The 17,670-nt window shown below is 44.2% G+C and overlaps 2 protein-coding genes across 5 annotated transcripts in view; one reads left to right on the top strand and one right to left on the bottom strand.

The window, feature by feature from the left end:
* The first annotated feature begins 534 nt into the window (after positions 1 to 534).
* Positions 535 to 1,508, top strand: LOC107271526 (fatty acid-binding protein). The gene is made up of 3 exons (XM_015747644.2): positions 535 to 896; positions 1,016 to 1,120; positions 1,372 to 1,508. The coding sequence occupies exons 1-3, from the start codon at positions 648 to 650 to the stop codon at positions 1,426 to 1,428; spliced, it is 411 nt and encodes a 136-aa protein (XP_015603130.1). The 5' UTR covers positions 535 to 647; the 3' UTR covers positions 1,429 to 1,508.
* A 1,145-nt stretch (positions 1,509 to 2,653) lies between these two features.
* Positions 2,654 to 17,670, bottom strand: part of LOC107271518 (mucin-17) — a 36,956-nt gene continuing 21,939 nt past the window's right edge. For 3 of the 4 annotated variants that reach the window (XM_025088820.1, XM_025088821.1, XM_015747632.1), the window contains 3 exons: positions 15,124 to 15,609; positions 7,450 to 7,739; positions 2,654 to 7,385 (listed from right to left, as the gene is read on the bottom strand). In XM_025088820.1, the coding sequence (XP_024944588.1) occupies positions 4,026 to 7,385; positions 7,450 to 7,739; positions 15,124 to 15,609 (4,136 nt within the window). In that variant the 3' untranslated portion in view covers positions 2,654 to 4,025. The remainder of the gene's footprint in view (positions 7,386 to 7,449; positions 7,740 to 15,123; positions 15,610 to 17,670) is intronic. The other variant, XM_015747631.2, reaches the window with a different exon arrangement.

Below are 17,670 nucleotides of genomic sequence, written 5' to 3'. Positions count from 1 at the left end.
ACTGCCAATTCACTGTCAATGCAGACTCCTATATGTCAGAGTTTCGGTACCCTTCGAGCTATTATAAGACGAGTCCCTTCTACTATATACGCTATATACCATAAGGAAGGAACGCGCCGATTCAAATAAATCTTTCATACGTTTTCTTATAGATTGATCGAACTTTCTTCAGTAACGCAGATCTAATTATATATAGTTAATTAACCCTCCGGGAGCCAATGTTCGAGCATCGTTGGTCGCAGTCTGCGTTCCTATAAATGAGTTTTTGAGGTTTGTGATTTTATGAGTCATAAAATTATTAAAGAAAAAGGATTCATGCGTTCGCGATTTGACTACTGGAGAGTTAAGGTATAAAAGGCTGATACGATGAAATCCCATTGTTGCACTTCCCATCTCATTACTATGATTCGGTTTATTTAGTTTACACAGAACAGGGTCTAATCCCTCTAGCGATAATATAATCTAAGGATCAACAGCGGTCTCTTCGAGATAACGACACTTCACAATCGACCACCGCTGATCCGTATAAAAGCTGCAGGCCTACGACAGGATGGTATCAGTTACCAAGTCACTTGCTAAGCGACTGTCGTAGTCAAGCGTAAAGTAGGAAGCCTTCAAAGTTCCATATAAAAAATTTATCAGTGAAGATGGTGCAAATTACCGGAAAGTACCAACACGTCGCAGACGAGAATTTTGTAGAATACCTGAAGGCTTATGGAACCGGTGATGACCTTTCCAAGGCTGAAGTCTTTGCCAAGAGCAAACCTGTCATTGAAATCAAGGAAAACGACGGCGAGTGGATCATGGATGTTAACAATGAAGGAAAGTCATCTGTCACCAAATTCAAGCTGAACGAACCCTTCGACGAAGTTTTTCCCCATGGATTGACCTTAAAGGTACTTGCGTCTTCCCTGATTTTGAGAAAAGTTTTAATTCCTAAAAATAATATTTTTAATGAACTGTACCTGGGATTTGGACTGAAAATTTGACTTTTCTCTGATCTTCTTTTATTCAGAGCGTCGTCAAAAAGGAAGGTGATAACTTCATCTTCGAATCCGAGACAGAAGGGGGTACCAAAACCATCCGGGCTTATCAATTCAGTGATGATGGTATAACAGTGGTAAGTTTTTTGATATACTATTAATTTAGAACCCGCTTGATTATCGCAAATAGATAACCAGAGATATAATTAATTTCACATAATTACATTGTCATGTTGAAGTCGATGGTCGTAAATTGCTAAATTATAATTCTTCAATCCAATTGCATGGGCATTTATCGTATCTATTATTTTATATAATAGAAAAAATTGAGCTCGTTGCAGATAAATAAACTTAAAGATTTGTCATTTATGATTGTGGTAAATTTTAGCGTATGTCTGGCGACAAGACACCGATCGTCGGAATCCGCAAGTACAAGAGGATCTAAATGTCTGGTACAAGAAAAATCGACTGTTTAATTATTATTTTTTACTATTATATATGATTGAATAAATATTTTTCAAATTACTACGGTCTAAGTAAATCATTCTATTAGCCAAGGAATACCTGGTTTTTATAAAAAATAAAATACAAATTTTCTTCTTAAACAGGAGATAAACCAATTAAATGCTATTCAGATACAATTGAGTAAGGATGTTAATTATTATTTTATTTAATTAATAGTCAATAAAGATAAACCTCGATACGAAATTCATTTCACGTTGGATTTATAACACATTCTTGAAAATTCGCACTGGAATCACAATGGCAGACAATAATTATTACTCAATGGTCGGGGGGAGGGAGAGGAGGCACAGAAGGGGAACAAATTAATGTCGCAAAGAACATGGATTAAAGTGAACCAACCGACCCGGCACGTTTCAATACGGCAATCAAATTCCCCAAAGGGTCAATTTGGATCGAATCGATTTGTTGACTTTTTCTTTCGTCCCTCCATTAAACTTAATCGACTTCCGCGTCTATCATTTCTTTTCCCCTCTTCTCGATCGATCGGATCTCAACGAAACGGATGGCTGCACGATTCCCGACTGGATTGAATGAAGAACTTCAGGACCCTTATTTGATTAGCGATTGGATTTGAAATGCATTGAGAAGACAAAAGCCCAAATCGTCTGACCTATGCAGAAGAGTCGAAAGACTCATGCGTTAAATGTTAATACAAAATGATTTTTTAAGAATAAAAGCCACTAAGTACTTAACCTCTATTACACTGTTAATGCTCTAATGGCGATGGGACAAATATTTTTACAGTTCTCACTAACTCGTGAAACGTACTTATTATAAAAATGCTTTTTCTCTCTTATGCGTATTTCCATTTTGTTTTGACCCTGTGTTCAGGCTGTTGATCAAAAGCTTATGAAAATTCTAACAAACCGCAGACCCCTTTGGCTGATACGGGCAATAATTTTTTTTTCAACTTTCAAAAAGGATTCAATCAATGCATCTCGTGACAATTGCACGTTGGCAAAACACTTTTGACATTTCATTTTCAGATTTACAAAAATCTTACACGCGAATCTTCAATCGAATTCACACGAATTTCCCTTATTACGATTAAACGTCGTACGGAGGTTAGTTTCACAATGAAACGCAGTCACATGAGTCATTTTCAGTTTTTTCATTTTTTTTTCCATATAAACTTTATTACTTCATATTTTTATACTGCTCGAATTTATTTATTAATAAAGTTATCACATTAAATCATAAAGGTGCTGTACAGTAGATGTTCGTACGTATATAATATGTTGGTGACGAATCCGTATATGTACTCAACTTCAGAAATAGGAACAAAAAAGGGAGAAAAGAAGGAAAAAAAAGGAAAGAAATAAATAGGTAGTTATAAAGTACGATTATTTAAACATTATCAATTATATAATGCACATATAAAATTAAAAAATAAAAAATCGTTCAGCATTGTTAGGTTATAATAATAAGGTAGTAGTAATACCCGGCGACTCTTGTCCGGTTTTTTTTTCCCTTTTACTTTTTATCCTTCCTCTATTTTTTTTTACCAATTCGCGCCTCCCTTTTCTTCAATCTTTATCGTACATACTTCTCCTTCGCTACACGCACCCTCGTAAGGGCAACTAAGTTTGAAAGCAAAAGAATTTTCTTGTATTTCAAGTCAACCGAATGACAATTACAGGTTTGTCGCGTCGAGCGATTCTTTTTTCATGTAAGAAAACAAATGAAACTGTCAGAATATAAAAAAAAAAAAAAATTAAGAAACGAAAAAACGGATGAGCACCAGATCGATCTCCAGCCAATAATAATTCCTTCTTTTTTGTTTTCCTTAGCGAATACTCGACAACTATCGTAATGGATAACGCCCGATTATATACACACTAAGAAAATTATTCGAAATCTTGGTACTGTCGTTGCTTCCTGGTCAATGCCAAGTACTCGAAGTTTAATAATTAGAATTTCAATTTCTTTTTTTGTCATTTTCCTTTAAATCCACTCCCATTATTCATCTCACGTTAAGTTCCAATGCATCTGTCACAGCACACCGAAGCAGTCAAGCGATAGTATTGTAGTAGGTATGCTCTCTCTCCCCTTATTACAGGTAGATAGATCTTTTATTTAATATATATATATATTATTTTTATTATTACGTAAGTATAATAGAAATTTATGATTTAGTTTCTCCCTATCTACTACTTGTGGATGCGTCGGATATTACCATTGTTTTTTTTTTGCATTTTGTTTTTTTTCTTCAAAACTTTGAAAACTCATAAGAAAACTATTGGTGCAACATACATTGGCGCAAGCTAATAATCAGATTCTCTGTATACGACTGGGGAACGTTCACACTCTTCCTATCTTTAAGCTTTCCGTTTTTTAAATTCATTTTTGTCTTCAAAAATCCCTCCTCCGTCCCTATCCCGTCAAACGATCGCACAATCCTTGGATTTTCGTATCCCTCCCCATTTTTACTTTCTTGTTCTCGCGTTAAGATTCCTCCGGGCAACGAAGTTTCCCTTTGCGCCCTTCGCTCTTCGACGAAAAGAAAAAGGTGCCTCTTCAATCAGCGGCCATGATGAGCTGATTGTCGCTCGGCGGAGCGACGGGAGAGACGTCCTTCTTGGGAACGTCCTCTTCGATGTTATTGCTCGTTGTCGTGGTCGTCACTGTCGTCTTCGACTCCTGGAGCTCGGAGACGCCATTCTGAATGACCTGAGTCGTCGTGCTCTTGCCAGCCGTTACAGAACTCTTCGTGCTCGGCTTCGTGGTCGCTGAGAACTTGGCTCCGGGTCTGGTGATGGGTGCCGGTTTCCTTGCCGGCGGAGACGATCCAGTCGTCGGTTTGCCCGCCGTACGTTTGATAGTAGTGCTGCTCGTGCTGCTACTCGTGGTGGTAGTCCCGGTAGCGCGAGCAGTTTTCGTAGCGGAGACGGAGCTGGTGCGCGCTGAGGAAATCTGTTTGTTTGCTGTTTCCTTAATCTGTTTGTCCGTTACCGGAGAGCTGGTGGCGGACAGACGTGTCTTGGTTACAGTGCTGGTAGTGGGAGCAGTCTTTGGACGTGCTGCTGCGGTTGAAGTGGTACCGGTGGTACCTTTGGTTAGTGGTTTGCTCGCCGGTGCAGCAGACGTGGGTCTGGGCTTGGGGGCACATGTCCCAGACATCGGTCGTGAAGTCGTTGATGATTTGACTAGGGTGCTCTTCGTCGCCGTGGTGCTGGCCGCGGGCTTACCGGTCAGTCTGGAAGCTGCAGGTTTAGCAGGTGGCTTCACGTCACCGTTGGGTGTCGCTTTCTTGTCTGTGGATGGTGCCGGGGGTTTGGTGGTTGTCCCTGTCTTCGGTTTGGGCCCGGTCGCACTGAGACGAGACGAGGCTGCCTTCGGGGGGTTTGGCTTGGGTGATAGTGCGGTCTTAGTCACGGTGCTGGATGGGCTCGATTTAGCGTCCAGCTGCTTAGGACGGGAGACAGTACTTAGTGGAGGCTTCTTGGCGGCAGTGCTCGTTGTCTTGGGAGTTAGACTCTTTACTGGCGAGGTCGGGCTGGACTTCAGTGCAGGTTTTGAGGTTACTGGAGCTTTGGTACCCTTTGGCGCTGGTTTTGCCTTGCTTGTCTTTGTCCCACGTGTCGCGGCAGTCGCTGCCACAGCTGCTGCCGTTCCTGCTGCAGCTACGGCTGCTACCGCAGTCCCTGCCTGGGACTTTTCTTCAGCTGGTTCCGCTGCTGCTGACGGTAGAGTGTCTTTTGGAACCTCTACATTCACTTCGGGTATCTTGGGTACTGTTACTATTTCTTGAATTGCTCCTGGACTAGGTGTATCCTTTGGTACATCCTCTACGATCACCTTCTCCTCGTGTACACTCGGTGCAACTGGTTCGAGCGGCTTGGCAGCTTCTTTTGCAGCAACTTCTGGAACAATTGCTTCCTCAACGGCTTCCTCTGCCGCGTCTACCGATACGTGTTGAGAGTTTACTTTTTCAATTTCGATCTGTTCAGGTTCCAATTCCTTTTCCAGTCCGGTGAACTCTTGTAGAGACTCGGATAGGTCCAGCCCAGATATCTTGCTCGAGATATCCTCCTTGTGCGTTTCGATATGGTGAAAGTTACTATCAATAATACCGTGCTTGGGCGTGAGTTCATCTACTTTGGCAACTTCGATCTGCTGAATTCCATTTTCCTGTGGTCCCTTATTATCGGCAGTAATAGAAAATAAGAGATGGTCCTCTGATTGAGTAACTTTATTGTCAATTTCCTGAGGAGGTACTTCTTTAGACGAATCATGCTGGCTAATCTTGAACGGACATTCTTGTACAGGCGCTTCTTGTGGTACAGCATCTGCTAGAGGCGAGGAGAACGTTTCCGTCATGAACGGATTCTGGATAGTCTCGAATTTTTTATTCCAGTTTTCTGCGAAATCAATATCACCACTGGTTTCGAGTTCCGACTTGATAGTGTCTGCGGAAGACACTGATTGCACGTTCAAGTCCAAAGGATTCTGCATGACATCAACTTCCGGAGCAACATGCTGTTTTTCAATAGTCTCTTCACTTTGGACTTTCAACTCTGGACTCTCTGTAACGAAAGGTGCTACAGGGATAGGTTGTGGAGAAGTCTTAAAGTAAGATGAGTACGACTCCTCTCGTGGTAAGGTACAAATCTGCTCATCCTGGGATATAGGTGAGGAGATTTCAGGCTCCAATGGTTGAGGAGATACAGTCTCTGCCGTATCCGGTCCAGGTGAGACGGGTGTAGCCTGTTGAGTGGATGAGACTAGACTCTGAATATCCATGATATCCTGCTGATGTGTCTCCGGCACTTCCTGGGCCTCCATGGTAATGATATCTGGAGTTTCGGCACTTTCAGAAGGATTCTGATGCAAATCGAAATCAACACCATTACCAAGAGGTTTCGCCAGATCCTGATTCAAATCAGGAACCGGACTAGCCTCTAGCTTAAACAGCTCCGACTCTGGCACCGGAGCGCCTGACTCTGAAGTCTGTTCCGTTACTTGCATCTCAAAGTTCTGATCAGTCGACGAGTGCCTCTCCAATTCGATATCGAGAATCTTCGATGTATCTCGCGTCCGAGATTCCTTTCCATCGATGAGTGTAGACTCTAAAACCTCCTGGTGATCGGCTGGCGACGAAACGTCTAGCAGACTGTCAGTGTGAGGATCCGGGAAGGGTTCCGTATGCGGGGGATGATCTGTCTCTGGCGTGATGAGAGTAGCCAACTCCAGATGAATGTCTGGTGATTGTGCCACAGGACGATCTTCAGGAACAAATCCATTCTGACATCCAACCAAGTCGGCGTCGTGGAGATCGTGAACGGCATTGAGGTCGACACTCTTCTCGAAAGCCGCTTCGAAATCAGCCGGTGTGAATGACATGGCCATGGGGTCGCGGGCGATATCATATTCCTGACGTTCGGAGCCGCCGAATGAATCGTCCATAACAGAAACGCCAGTCTTGTGGAAGTCTGTGGCAGTCATAAAGCTAGTTGACGATTCATCCCCGAATTCGGCCTTGGTCGAGGATATCTCAGACACATCCAAACCTGGACCAGGAACACCCGAAGCCTTTTGCTTATCCACGAGGTAGTCTGTGAACTCTGTACGCTGTAGATTCTCCGTAGTCAATGGTTCCTTCTCCTCGACCTCGCTGGGTCGTCGGCAGATCTCCTCCTCGAACTCCTCCTGACTTGGCACTGGGATATCATCCATCGTGGGTGTCCTCTTCAAGGGCGATCCTGACACTGGGAAGTCTGGCCCGATGTTCAACCTCTGCTGCAAAGGTCTGGGAGGTGAAACCGGCACGAACTCAGCCGCATTTGGATTCAATTGGAAATCCATCTCGTCCAGCGCTTCTTGATGCTGCTGCTGCGTAGATGCAGAGTCTTCTCGTAAAGTTTCCTCTGGGCAAATCTATTGATAATATTGAAAATCCAAAATCAGAACACAAACATACCATGACATTGAAGAAACTTACATCGGTTTCAATAAGCTCAGGCGAATCAGCTTCCTTTTCCTTCTCGAATATGTCGCCGGATCCACCAAATTCTATTTCCCTTTCAGGCAGTCTTTCCTGATCTTCTTCAAGAGACACAGGATACTCTCTCTCCTTTATTTCGTCCTTAGGTTCACTACTCTCCTTAACAGGATCTGGAGCAGAATCCTTTTCCTTGTTCGGGTCGACTTTATAATAATTCCACTCGTCCTCAGAGTCCTCGCTATCCGCTACATTATCCGCCTCAGGAATCAATACATGTTGACTGGATTCTGGAAAAGAAATTCAAAAAAAAATTACCAATAAGATCATCAAAGACGATCAGACAAGCTAGCGAATAATTTCAACGGACAAGAACGCGCGATATTAAATCGTTCGAATAAAAATTAATACAGTCTTATCCAGCACGAAGCACTGTGAAACGTTATCTAGATTGATCGTGTTATAAACAAAAAATACAACGGCACACCTTTCACTATAAAGTTCACCAATCACTACCAAACTCACTCGCTCATAAATATGATAGCGGTGAAAAGACGAAAGACCGTGGACTAAAAAAGTATTAAAAAAAAAAAAAAAAAGAATCAACGAATCCCAGACGATTCGTTTATTCCTCGGGAGTGAATGCACTATCGATTTACTCCAGGTCAGGGTGGTGCCTGCTGAACGTGCAGGGTACTGTCTGTCGTCAAGGGAAAAATCCCTGATGAACCGCAGAGAGCCGACTAGGAATTTGCCCTTACCCAGATGAATTGAAGAGACGGAAGAGAGAGACAGAGAGAGAGAGCAAATAAAAAAAAAACAGGGATTCTCAACATGACTTCAATTAAGCGCGTATACGTTGGTACAAGTGCTCGAAAATGATTCAGCTAAAAGAAATTGATCGATGCAATCTCTCAGCAGAAGCGACAGACATGAGAACCCAGTCACCCCGGCGAACGATCGATCGATGACTAAGAGCAACCACGCCTGCCAAGAAGAGATGCATTATCGATCTAGTCCAGAGGCCCGATTGCACCCCATTCAGCCGGCCCTGTCGCCACCCACCTGTCCTTTCCATATAGCAACAGTCTCACCTCAGCACCTACATCAACTCCAGCCCGCGTATACCTATATCACACTTCCCATTTCCTAGTACCCATTTCTCATATGGATTCCAGTAAATCCATCAATTTTCCATCCTCGTAAAGCGTCAAAGAGTTACGTCCACGTTAAAGTGTTAACATCCCTTTAAACTGGTTAACGAGACATGCATCCGCCATGGAGAAACAGCAGAATCCGTTCTGGAGGTAGTGGTTTCGAATATATGAAAATAAACAGAATTTCAAGATTTCCTCAAATGGTGGGTTAGGCCGAGAACCTTGGCACCGGGTCCAATGACCGTCAACTGCAGAGGATGATTTAGACCACCGGTGCGATACTCTGTGCCAAGAAGGTATGGGAGTTTAATTGAACCGTGCAAATGGTAACAATGGCTCCAGAAGAGCAAGAGAGAAGAAGAAACCTCAGGACTGTCCCAACGTCTTCAGCTTTTACTGGGTAAGTTACTGGCAGCGATACCAAGTCCACCTCGTGCACTCCAGCTTCTCGACTCAGCAGCCTCAGGAGTTGCTGACTCCACAAAGAGAAACGCTGAGGACGTGAGACGTAGTGGATTTAAATGCGCGCGACCGCAGCGAGGTAACAACCCTGTGTTTTGTTTTCCATTTCCTCTTTTTTTTTCCCTTTCATCCTGCTCTTCCTCCTCCTACATTTCTTATTCGTCTCCACCTCGGCGTGCAGCCTCCTCTCACGCATACGGCATACCGGCAGCCGGGAAGCTAATTTTATACGTGGAGTCTCACTCGCGGCTCCCGCTATTCAAGGCCCGCTTGTTCTCCTCTCAGACTTCTCAGTCCTGACAGCCCACCGGATTCTACGAGCTGCGAAGAGGTTGCATTTGAATCCTCGCAGACTTTTATCCTCGCCCCTAGTAAGCGCCTTGGCCTTCCCACGTGATAAAAATCAATAATTCCAGTCAAAGATGCTGGATCAGGCGTGTGCATCGATAAGATCGGTGTTAGAGTTTAGCGTTATCTGCCGTCTGTTATGAGTAAACAATCCACCGACCAATTAAGGAGAAAACAAGCGTCGTAACTGTCTCGTCACGATAAAAATATGCGAGAGCTCCAGGAGACGAGGGACGTCGAGGGCATTTGCTTTTTACGTAAGGAAAGCACAGCTGCCTTCTGCTCGAGCTCTCTTTTCTCTCTTCTTTCCCTCTTTCTCTCGCTCCAGCCTCTACGAGATATCCACCCGTCTCTGTCTCTCTCGCGAGCGGAATCCTCACACCCAAGTGACGATCGCAAATACTTTTCTGGAAACGTAAACGAATGAGTAGCATGTGGAGGCCGGGTACCGCGAATGCGTAATCAATTAGAGAAATAGGTGTTACGTGTATACGTAGAAGAGAAGAAAGACATATATCTATACCAACAAAGTACCTTAGGTTGTACGTTTATCTAAATGACAGTGGTACTTATTGTTTTGTTATCGCCGATAAGCAATAGTGATTTCCGGAAAACTGATATGAACTGCACAGCTGTCATCGAGTCTTTTCAGGATCCTCGGGGAATTCTCATCGGACCAGTGGGTGTACCGAAACAAGAAGAACACAAGGTAAATCAAACAATTAAGGACGATAAGTGCCGGCACGGGAATCCCAAACGGTTTCTCGATAGGTCACAAGTAGTAAATGTGCACGTTACTATTGTTTAGAGTCGAATTAAGCGGATGCGATAAAGTTTTTCTCGATAAGACCTTATCAGGGCCGGTCTTGTAGCTCGCGCTAACGGTGCTTCGAGGAAATCCGAAGACGGAAAAGTGCAGTCCACTTGACCTTGTGCCACTGGATTCAGAAGAGGGTTAACAAACTAGTGGAATCATCTTCGTTTATCGATCTCGTAATTCCCTTGTTGCCAACTGTCTTTCTTCTTCTTAGATTAAAGTCAAGAAAGATAGGGCCTCTTCGCAAGCATCCTCTCCTATGCTCGTCGGCGAGAATACTCTCTAAAAATAACACGGGCCAACCTTGAAATGAATATGCACTCTCTATGTGCAGGCCAGTTGAAGGAGCATAGAATTAATGTCGTATTAAGTGCGACTCCTAGAAGACAACTTTGGAATTGCTTAATGCCTTCCTTTTCGATGAACCGACAAGAACTTTATTGGCCTCTGGGTAGAACGGTTAGTGGATCGGCTACTGGAAATAACGTAATAATTCGTTTAGTTTAAAGGCCAATGTATAAAAATAAAACTTATAAGAGACGTGGGTTATACAATTATTACCTTGAGGGAGAGTCGTGGTATACACAGGTAGATATCCCGAAGAGATAAAAGATACAAGAGCACGAAAAAAAGAGAGAGAAGAGAAGAACCTGTGCAGTCACATATTTACAAACGTAAAGAAATTCCCAATGACACCGTTAAGCGATTTCTGTATTTATTGCGTCATAATGGAATATTTATGTAGGCTATACCGAGTTTATTGGCCACGGTCTCAGGTAGCTGCAAAACGCGCAACCACGCCTACACGCACTCCTTGAAAATGTCTCTGCTGCGTGCCACTGCAAGGATTCGTGTATATCGCCTAACAGTGCTGCATGCATCTAACAAGGAAAATGCGTCACGCGAGAAGAACCCGGTTTGTCAGCATTTTTCTTTTGTCCTAGCCATAGGCTCTGAACCGTCTGAGCTTACAACCTCTAGGGGGTGGTAATTACATTGTATTACGCAGCATCTGACACAGTGTCACTGTGTCGATCCGTTAGGCACGTTAGGTTAGATCTGTTACTTCTGGAATATACGACGGATATACACTTGACCACACTAGGATATAACCCACGTATTATACATAGAATGAACACAAGATATACGTCTGTAGAATAAGAACGAGGAACAGTGCAATCGGTCTGTTCTTGTCGTAGACGAGAAGGAAGATTGTGAATGTGCTCTAACCCGGACGGCCAATCTTAATTTGATGCCTGAAAGAGGATACACTTCTCATCAGACAACCGTTACGGATATGAGGAGGTTATCGTAACGTACTGCAAAGGATTCCAAGAATTCCGTCAAGAGTGAGAAGAGTTGTCATTCTTAGAGAGAGAAAGAGAGACAGAGAGCCAGCGCCAGCGGAATGGAGGGAAGACGATACGCCGGGTAGGCTTCGTTAGAAGTTTAAATTCGCAACGAGCTCACCCGGCACAGAGGACGACGTACCTTCTCTGATTTCAACGGGACTCGCCCGTACGTTCCTTTAAGTGTCACAGTGTTTAGCACCAATTGTTTCCCGTAGTCGCACGGACGGGAACGCGTATCTATAACCGGACACACCGTAAAATAATAGAACGAAGAAGCGTAAAAGGACACTTGGTAAAAACGTTAGAAGCGAAGAAAGTAGACGCACACGACAACTGCGCGCAGACACAGGTCCAACTGCCGGAATCCCTTCCATAGGCGTAGCGCCCTGACTGTGCCGAGAGCCGATTGGTCCATTCCCCGCATGTCTGCTCGCCGGAGCGCTGCCGGCAGCCAATAGCGAAGTAGGACTTACCCGGCCGGTCTTTTCGGATAACTCGGCGCCAAATACAAACTTCCTATGTAGAGGATTACCCACAAAGCCCTCGTGCTCGAGAGTTCGCACGCGTTGAAATTTTACCTCACGATGTTATAAACCATTTTATGTCTATCGTTTTGACGTGTCGCTCACGATATATTCTCTCGAGTCTCGCGTCACTCTTTCGGCAGCTCGCGCGCGTATCGATATATTGGAAACTTGAAACAAGGATTATGGCGTCTGCGCATGACTTCGGCCGTGCCATATTTGCATTCTCCACGTACGACGTCAATAGTGATGGCGCCATTTACATTCGAACCAAACAAGTTGCCTGGCTGCTTAAATGTCGTCGGCTTTCTACAGGTAAACTCTGGCCTTTACGAGGAACGAAAGCAGGATCTGTGTAATTATCAAAGTCAAAAATATTACCGAATACGACCGGACAGAGAACGACTGTGTATCGCGAATATGTGCTGGTGACTTTACCGACATATTTCCGAGAATGAATCAGCGACGGCGCGCGCTATTCTCACGTAGCTAGGTATTTCTCCCGGAAACCCGGCACAGCTCTCTGCCTGTTGCGTCAATTTAACGAAGCGCGCCGGGGTCAACGTGTGAAAATATGGGAAGCTTTACGCTTGGCTAATTCGGCATTTTGAAAGTGACTTCGTAAACTTAATGAAGTGGGAGGAAGGAGAGCATGGCTTTGATACTACACCGCCCCGGTACACCTGTAGTAATTAAGTAATTAATGAGCAATTAAAAAAAATTTAAAAAAAAACAGCGAGGACGTGGGTGAAGCATCACCGGGTTGAACACGTGAACTAACGGACTCAGTTGAATACTAAAAATCAAAAAAAAAAGGAAACGCAAGGATAAGAGGGAGAAAAAAAGTAACGAATCTGGTCTGATTCGCGGGTAGACGACAATCAGTGCAGGAAGTGCAGTGACTGGCACAAGGTGGTGAAAGCTAAAGTAGCAGAAAGTGGGCCGGTCTCCTGCGAATAAGACTTCAGCCATCCCACATAACATCCATATTAATGCGGACCTGTGCACTACACCGATTGCTCACCCATACACGGAATTCAACTGCTGCTACATGCCGATTGAATACAGAAAAAAAAGCGGGGAACAAAAGGCCTTTTCTCGATACAGAATACTACTGGCTCCTTGAGCCGGGCGATCGCAACGCCTTAAACGGCTGGCGGCGAGCGCCGGGAACTAACATACTGACAGCATCGGAAGATAAGAGAGAACAAGAACCGAAGTGAAGAAAGAGAAAAGAAAACGGGAAAAACGGGATGTATGTACAAGATTCCAGGCTTTACGAAAATAGAGTGAATTTTTGGTCACTACGAGAAGATGGAGTAGACTCTCCTCCTACTCCTCCTCCTCCTCCTCCTTCTCCTTGTACACTGTAGGCTCAGAAGATACGAGGAGCAACGAGGATTCTCGTTGTCTGTGCGGAAGTACCAAAATAGGTTAGAATAACGAGACGAAGCTGTTCTCTCTCTCTCTCTCTCTCTCTCTCTCTCTCTCTCTCTCTATCTCTTTCTCTCTCTTACCTTCGTGCTCTGGAAATATTACACTGCCTTACTCCGTCACTCTCGTTCATGAAAAAAAAAAAATAAAAAAAGTAAATATTTCAAAAGGCAATCTCTGCTGGCTTGCCTTGTAGTGCCTGGAAAAATGCATGAATTTTCCTCTACACTAATTCGTGTGCGGTTGCTAACCGAGTGGGTAGTTCTCGTGGGCTCTTTTTTTTAATTTTTCAAGAAAAAAAAAAGGAATCGAATGCTCCTCACTCCCGTCCAGATATACATAAAAGTATGTACGGCGGTAGAGTAGTACGTATATAAGCCTAGAACGGCGGGAAGTTATTCCGGTGCTTCGCGTGCGACCGTGACGGCATGCACGTATAGACGAGGGACATGTGTGCCCCTGGAAAGGAATGTAAAAATTGAAAGAGCCACGCTATATAAAGTGTGAGCCAGAAGAAGAGGGATTTCCACGTGTGAAAGACCAGGAGGGCGTCAGAGAGCTCCAGACTGAACCTCCGGAGCCGAGGGCTTTAGAAATTTTTATCCCCAGAAAAATCGAATGAAATATCCCGAGGATTTGTATTGTGTCAGCGGCCGACTGCGAGTGGAGAATTATAATATAGTCCATTCTGGTACACCGTCACCGTCGTGCCAACACCCTCGTGAGAGTCGTATATGGCAACGAGGAAAAAAAATGATAGGACCAACTACCGCTCTCTTGGTGGATTTCAAAGCCAGGATTACAGAGACAAACCCAATGCCGCTTGGGGCCATTTTTCCAGGCTGGCTTAGCCAGACGGCTGATACAACCGTTGGATGTAGAAAAGTGCAAAACGGCTGATTTCCCTCCTCCGTAATTTTTCGACAAAAGCTGCCTTCACGTGGTTCCCTCTAACGGATATTACGTGCAGACACCGCTATCTCCGTGTAACCAGGTAGAGGATGACTGAGAATATGAAAAATGAAAATATTTGGCCAGTCCCTCGTTCCATACCCAGGCTTGCCATTCCTCTGAAGATACTCGGTGCGGATCCTGTTCCCTCGAGAACCGGTTGGCTAAAGATTTCGGTATATCGCCAAGGCAACATCCAACTCTCTACTTCGGTCCAGAGGCTTAAAGAGTCCTTTGCAAAGTTCCATCGAAAATTATCCGAGTGTGATTTACGAACGTTACGGTTGACTAGGTCGCACCGAGAGCCACTTAAAGACCCTCTAGATAGTTCCTGACCAGATACCAAGCAAGTACGTATATCAGTGAGACCAGAGAGAGAAGCAGAAGAAGAAGAAGAAGAAGACTCCGGAAAAAGCAGTCGGCTCGGTTCCAAAAATGGTATCAGTACCAAAGGAGAGGTTGTCGTTCCAAATAAAAAGTGTCCAATCCAAAAGTGACACCATGCTGTCTCTCTTTAATTTTCTTTCACCGCTTCCACGCCTTCCCTCTCAACGTCCACGACGCAAAGATCCCACTAGAAGATCATAAGTCACAGATAATAAAGATCGACCTGGTGCAAGGGTACTCACTGATTCCAGGCGACGGCGGAGAGTCGTCGTCGTCGTCGTCCCGAGTGACCTCGAATCTCTCGTCCGTCTTTTCCTTGAAAAGTTCACGAGAGAGATCCTCGAGCTTCGTGCATTTCTCGGTGGCCTCGTCCACCGCGTCTACGTTCGTCTCCGGACCAAGATCCTCGTCCTCGTCCTCGTCCTCGTAATCGGGCGCATTATTAGCGTGCTTCCCGTTGCTCGGTGCCTCGTAGAAGCAACGATTCTCCTCGCCCAATAGTTCCGGCTGCTTCCAATAGGCGTCCGTCATCTCTGCAAACTGCGGATTTGTCTCTAGAAGAAACGTCGCGTAGATATTCGACTTGGCGAGCAGCTCATGGGAATCGTCGGGCCTCGAGCTTATTTCCACGGGATCCGTCAGGAAGACGACGATCACCGAGATGTTGTCGCGCGACCTCAATGACTTCGCCTCGAGCACCAATTTCTCGGCTATGACGTTTGCACTAGCTGAAATCAGAGAAATAATATTTTTACAATCGTCGTTTACATCTGTCAAATATAAGACAATTTTTTTTTCAATTATTCCCGTTCGATTGCGTTCAAGATAAATAAAGATAAATACATTTTTACGATTTTCACAATGACTATGGACCACTGAGAATCTGAACCTTGACCTTGAACACGATCCGCCGTATGATATCTGTAACGTTACTGGATAACGATAATAAAATTACTCCCACTTAATCCTTATGCGCACCGTACAATCTTACTTTCCATTTTCCACGTGCCAGGCGGCTATGACTGTCCTAACATTATAGTTTCAGGAGCCGAGAAGAGATGCTGCTCGTGTGAACTCGCGTTAATACTCGTACCGAGGTACGTAAATCTAAGTGACGTGTAATATTCATTTATACGATAGAGACAAGTATATGCAGAGAAAGATTTGACAGCTGAGCAAAAATATGAATACAGCGACTATCGATAGTTTTTAATTGGTAGTCAGAGGCGTCCATTGTGACAAATTGTATTTGAAGATATATTCGACGCGAATAACTTCGCGAAGAGGCTATATACGTTCGGCACCTGTCATTTACATCTGTAACAACAGACCAAAGAACCGCGAGACTGACAGACAATAGGTATTGAATTATTTCCAATTTCCCCATAAATCATGCTTCGCGCTTGGCTGCGTCTCGCAATTTATTCTCATGAATATCGGCTCGTCTTCCCCGACTCTTCCCCACTGGATGCAAACATTTCGCCAGGGTTGTAATTTATGGACCGACCTTTCTGATGCAAACACCCATAATCAGCTGAGTAGGGTAACGTCCTGACGTATTAATCTAATAGACACGATAATTGGGTTACGCAAGTAAATGCCCATGGTCAATATTACGACAAGAGAATAAAACGAAATTTCAATTAAAATCAAACGACTTAACGATCGCCGATAAGCACCTATTTAGTTTCACGTATCGTGAGTTTGAAAACTGTCAAGGTGAATTGCTGATATTTACAAGCAGAACCGGTAAATCAAAAGTTAGGTTATACGTTATACAGAAGCCGAGGTTCGGGATAACGTAGACCGTGTGATGTCTAAAATATAAAAAAGAAAGAAAAAAACACGCGAACTTACGACTTTTCTACGGCCATTGCGACACGGAATGGGCTTGAGACTCGAATGGGGTACGTTGACCTCGGCTGAATAGGGAGTAGATGAACGCCTGCGCCGTCGACTTTACAATCTGACTGCAAAGTCTACAGAGACTGTCCAGGTAACGAGGGTCTCCTATATTTATTTGTCTATCCGTCAGTCCGTCCTACCTGCCCTGAGCTAGACACAACAAACCTTCTCTCTACGCTACCCCGACTGCATTACGCGACGAGATGTCAACTACGAATTCATAGATGACGCTGCTAGAATCTACTTTACCGACGGATCCTTATTAGCGCATACGTTACATTCAAATACTCGGGACACTAGTCTCTCTGTCTTCATCGTTCGTAAAATGATATAGTCCGATATGTAGTGCAACGTATAGTCGAAGTGTCTTCTGATAACTAGGAAATGGCGAGCACGTGCGAGTTGATTGACTCGTTAATGTCTACATGCCGACAAGGTCGCTACTCGATATCCGTGCGGAATTCACGGGGATAATAACGTCCCATTTGGACGAATTATTCCCTTGAATTCTCTCGTCACATCTTCAGATTTTTTCTTTACGATATTTTCATGAGAAATCAGACAGAGGTGTCTGAATTTTTTAAGGTATTTTTTGAAAGGTAAAATTTTGAACATCGGTCGATAACAGAAGAGCGCCAATTGCTACACGGCAGCTCATCCTCCGATTTCACTTGCGACCCCCGTTACATCAATTCCACTTGCAACCCCTGCTACAGAAGCGTGAAATCATATGAAAATGATCAGGGACCCTATATGCGAATCTGGTAATACGCGTAACTGTACAATCAGCTTCTGATATATGTATGTACGCTCACATATGGGCAGCTTCCTTTATCACGTCGTTGAAAGTAAATGACAAATATTTACAGATACGTTATGCAAGT

The sequence above is a fragment of the Cephus cinctus genome, unplaced genomic scaffold (genome assembly GCF_000341935.2).
Source record: "Cephus cinctus unplaced genomic scaffold, Ccin1 Ccin1_scaffold0997, whole genome shotgun sequence".
In the NCBI taxonomy this organism is placed as follows: Eukaryota; Metazoa; Arthropoda; class Insecta; order Hymenoptera; family Cephidae; genus Cephus; species Cephus cinctus.
The sequence above is the reverse complement of the archived record's forward strand: the minus strand, read 5'-3'. Positions and strand labels throughout refer to the sequence as shown.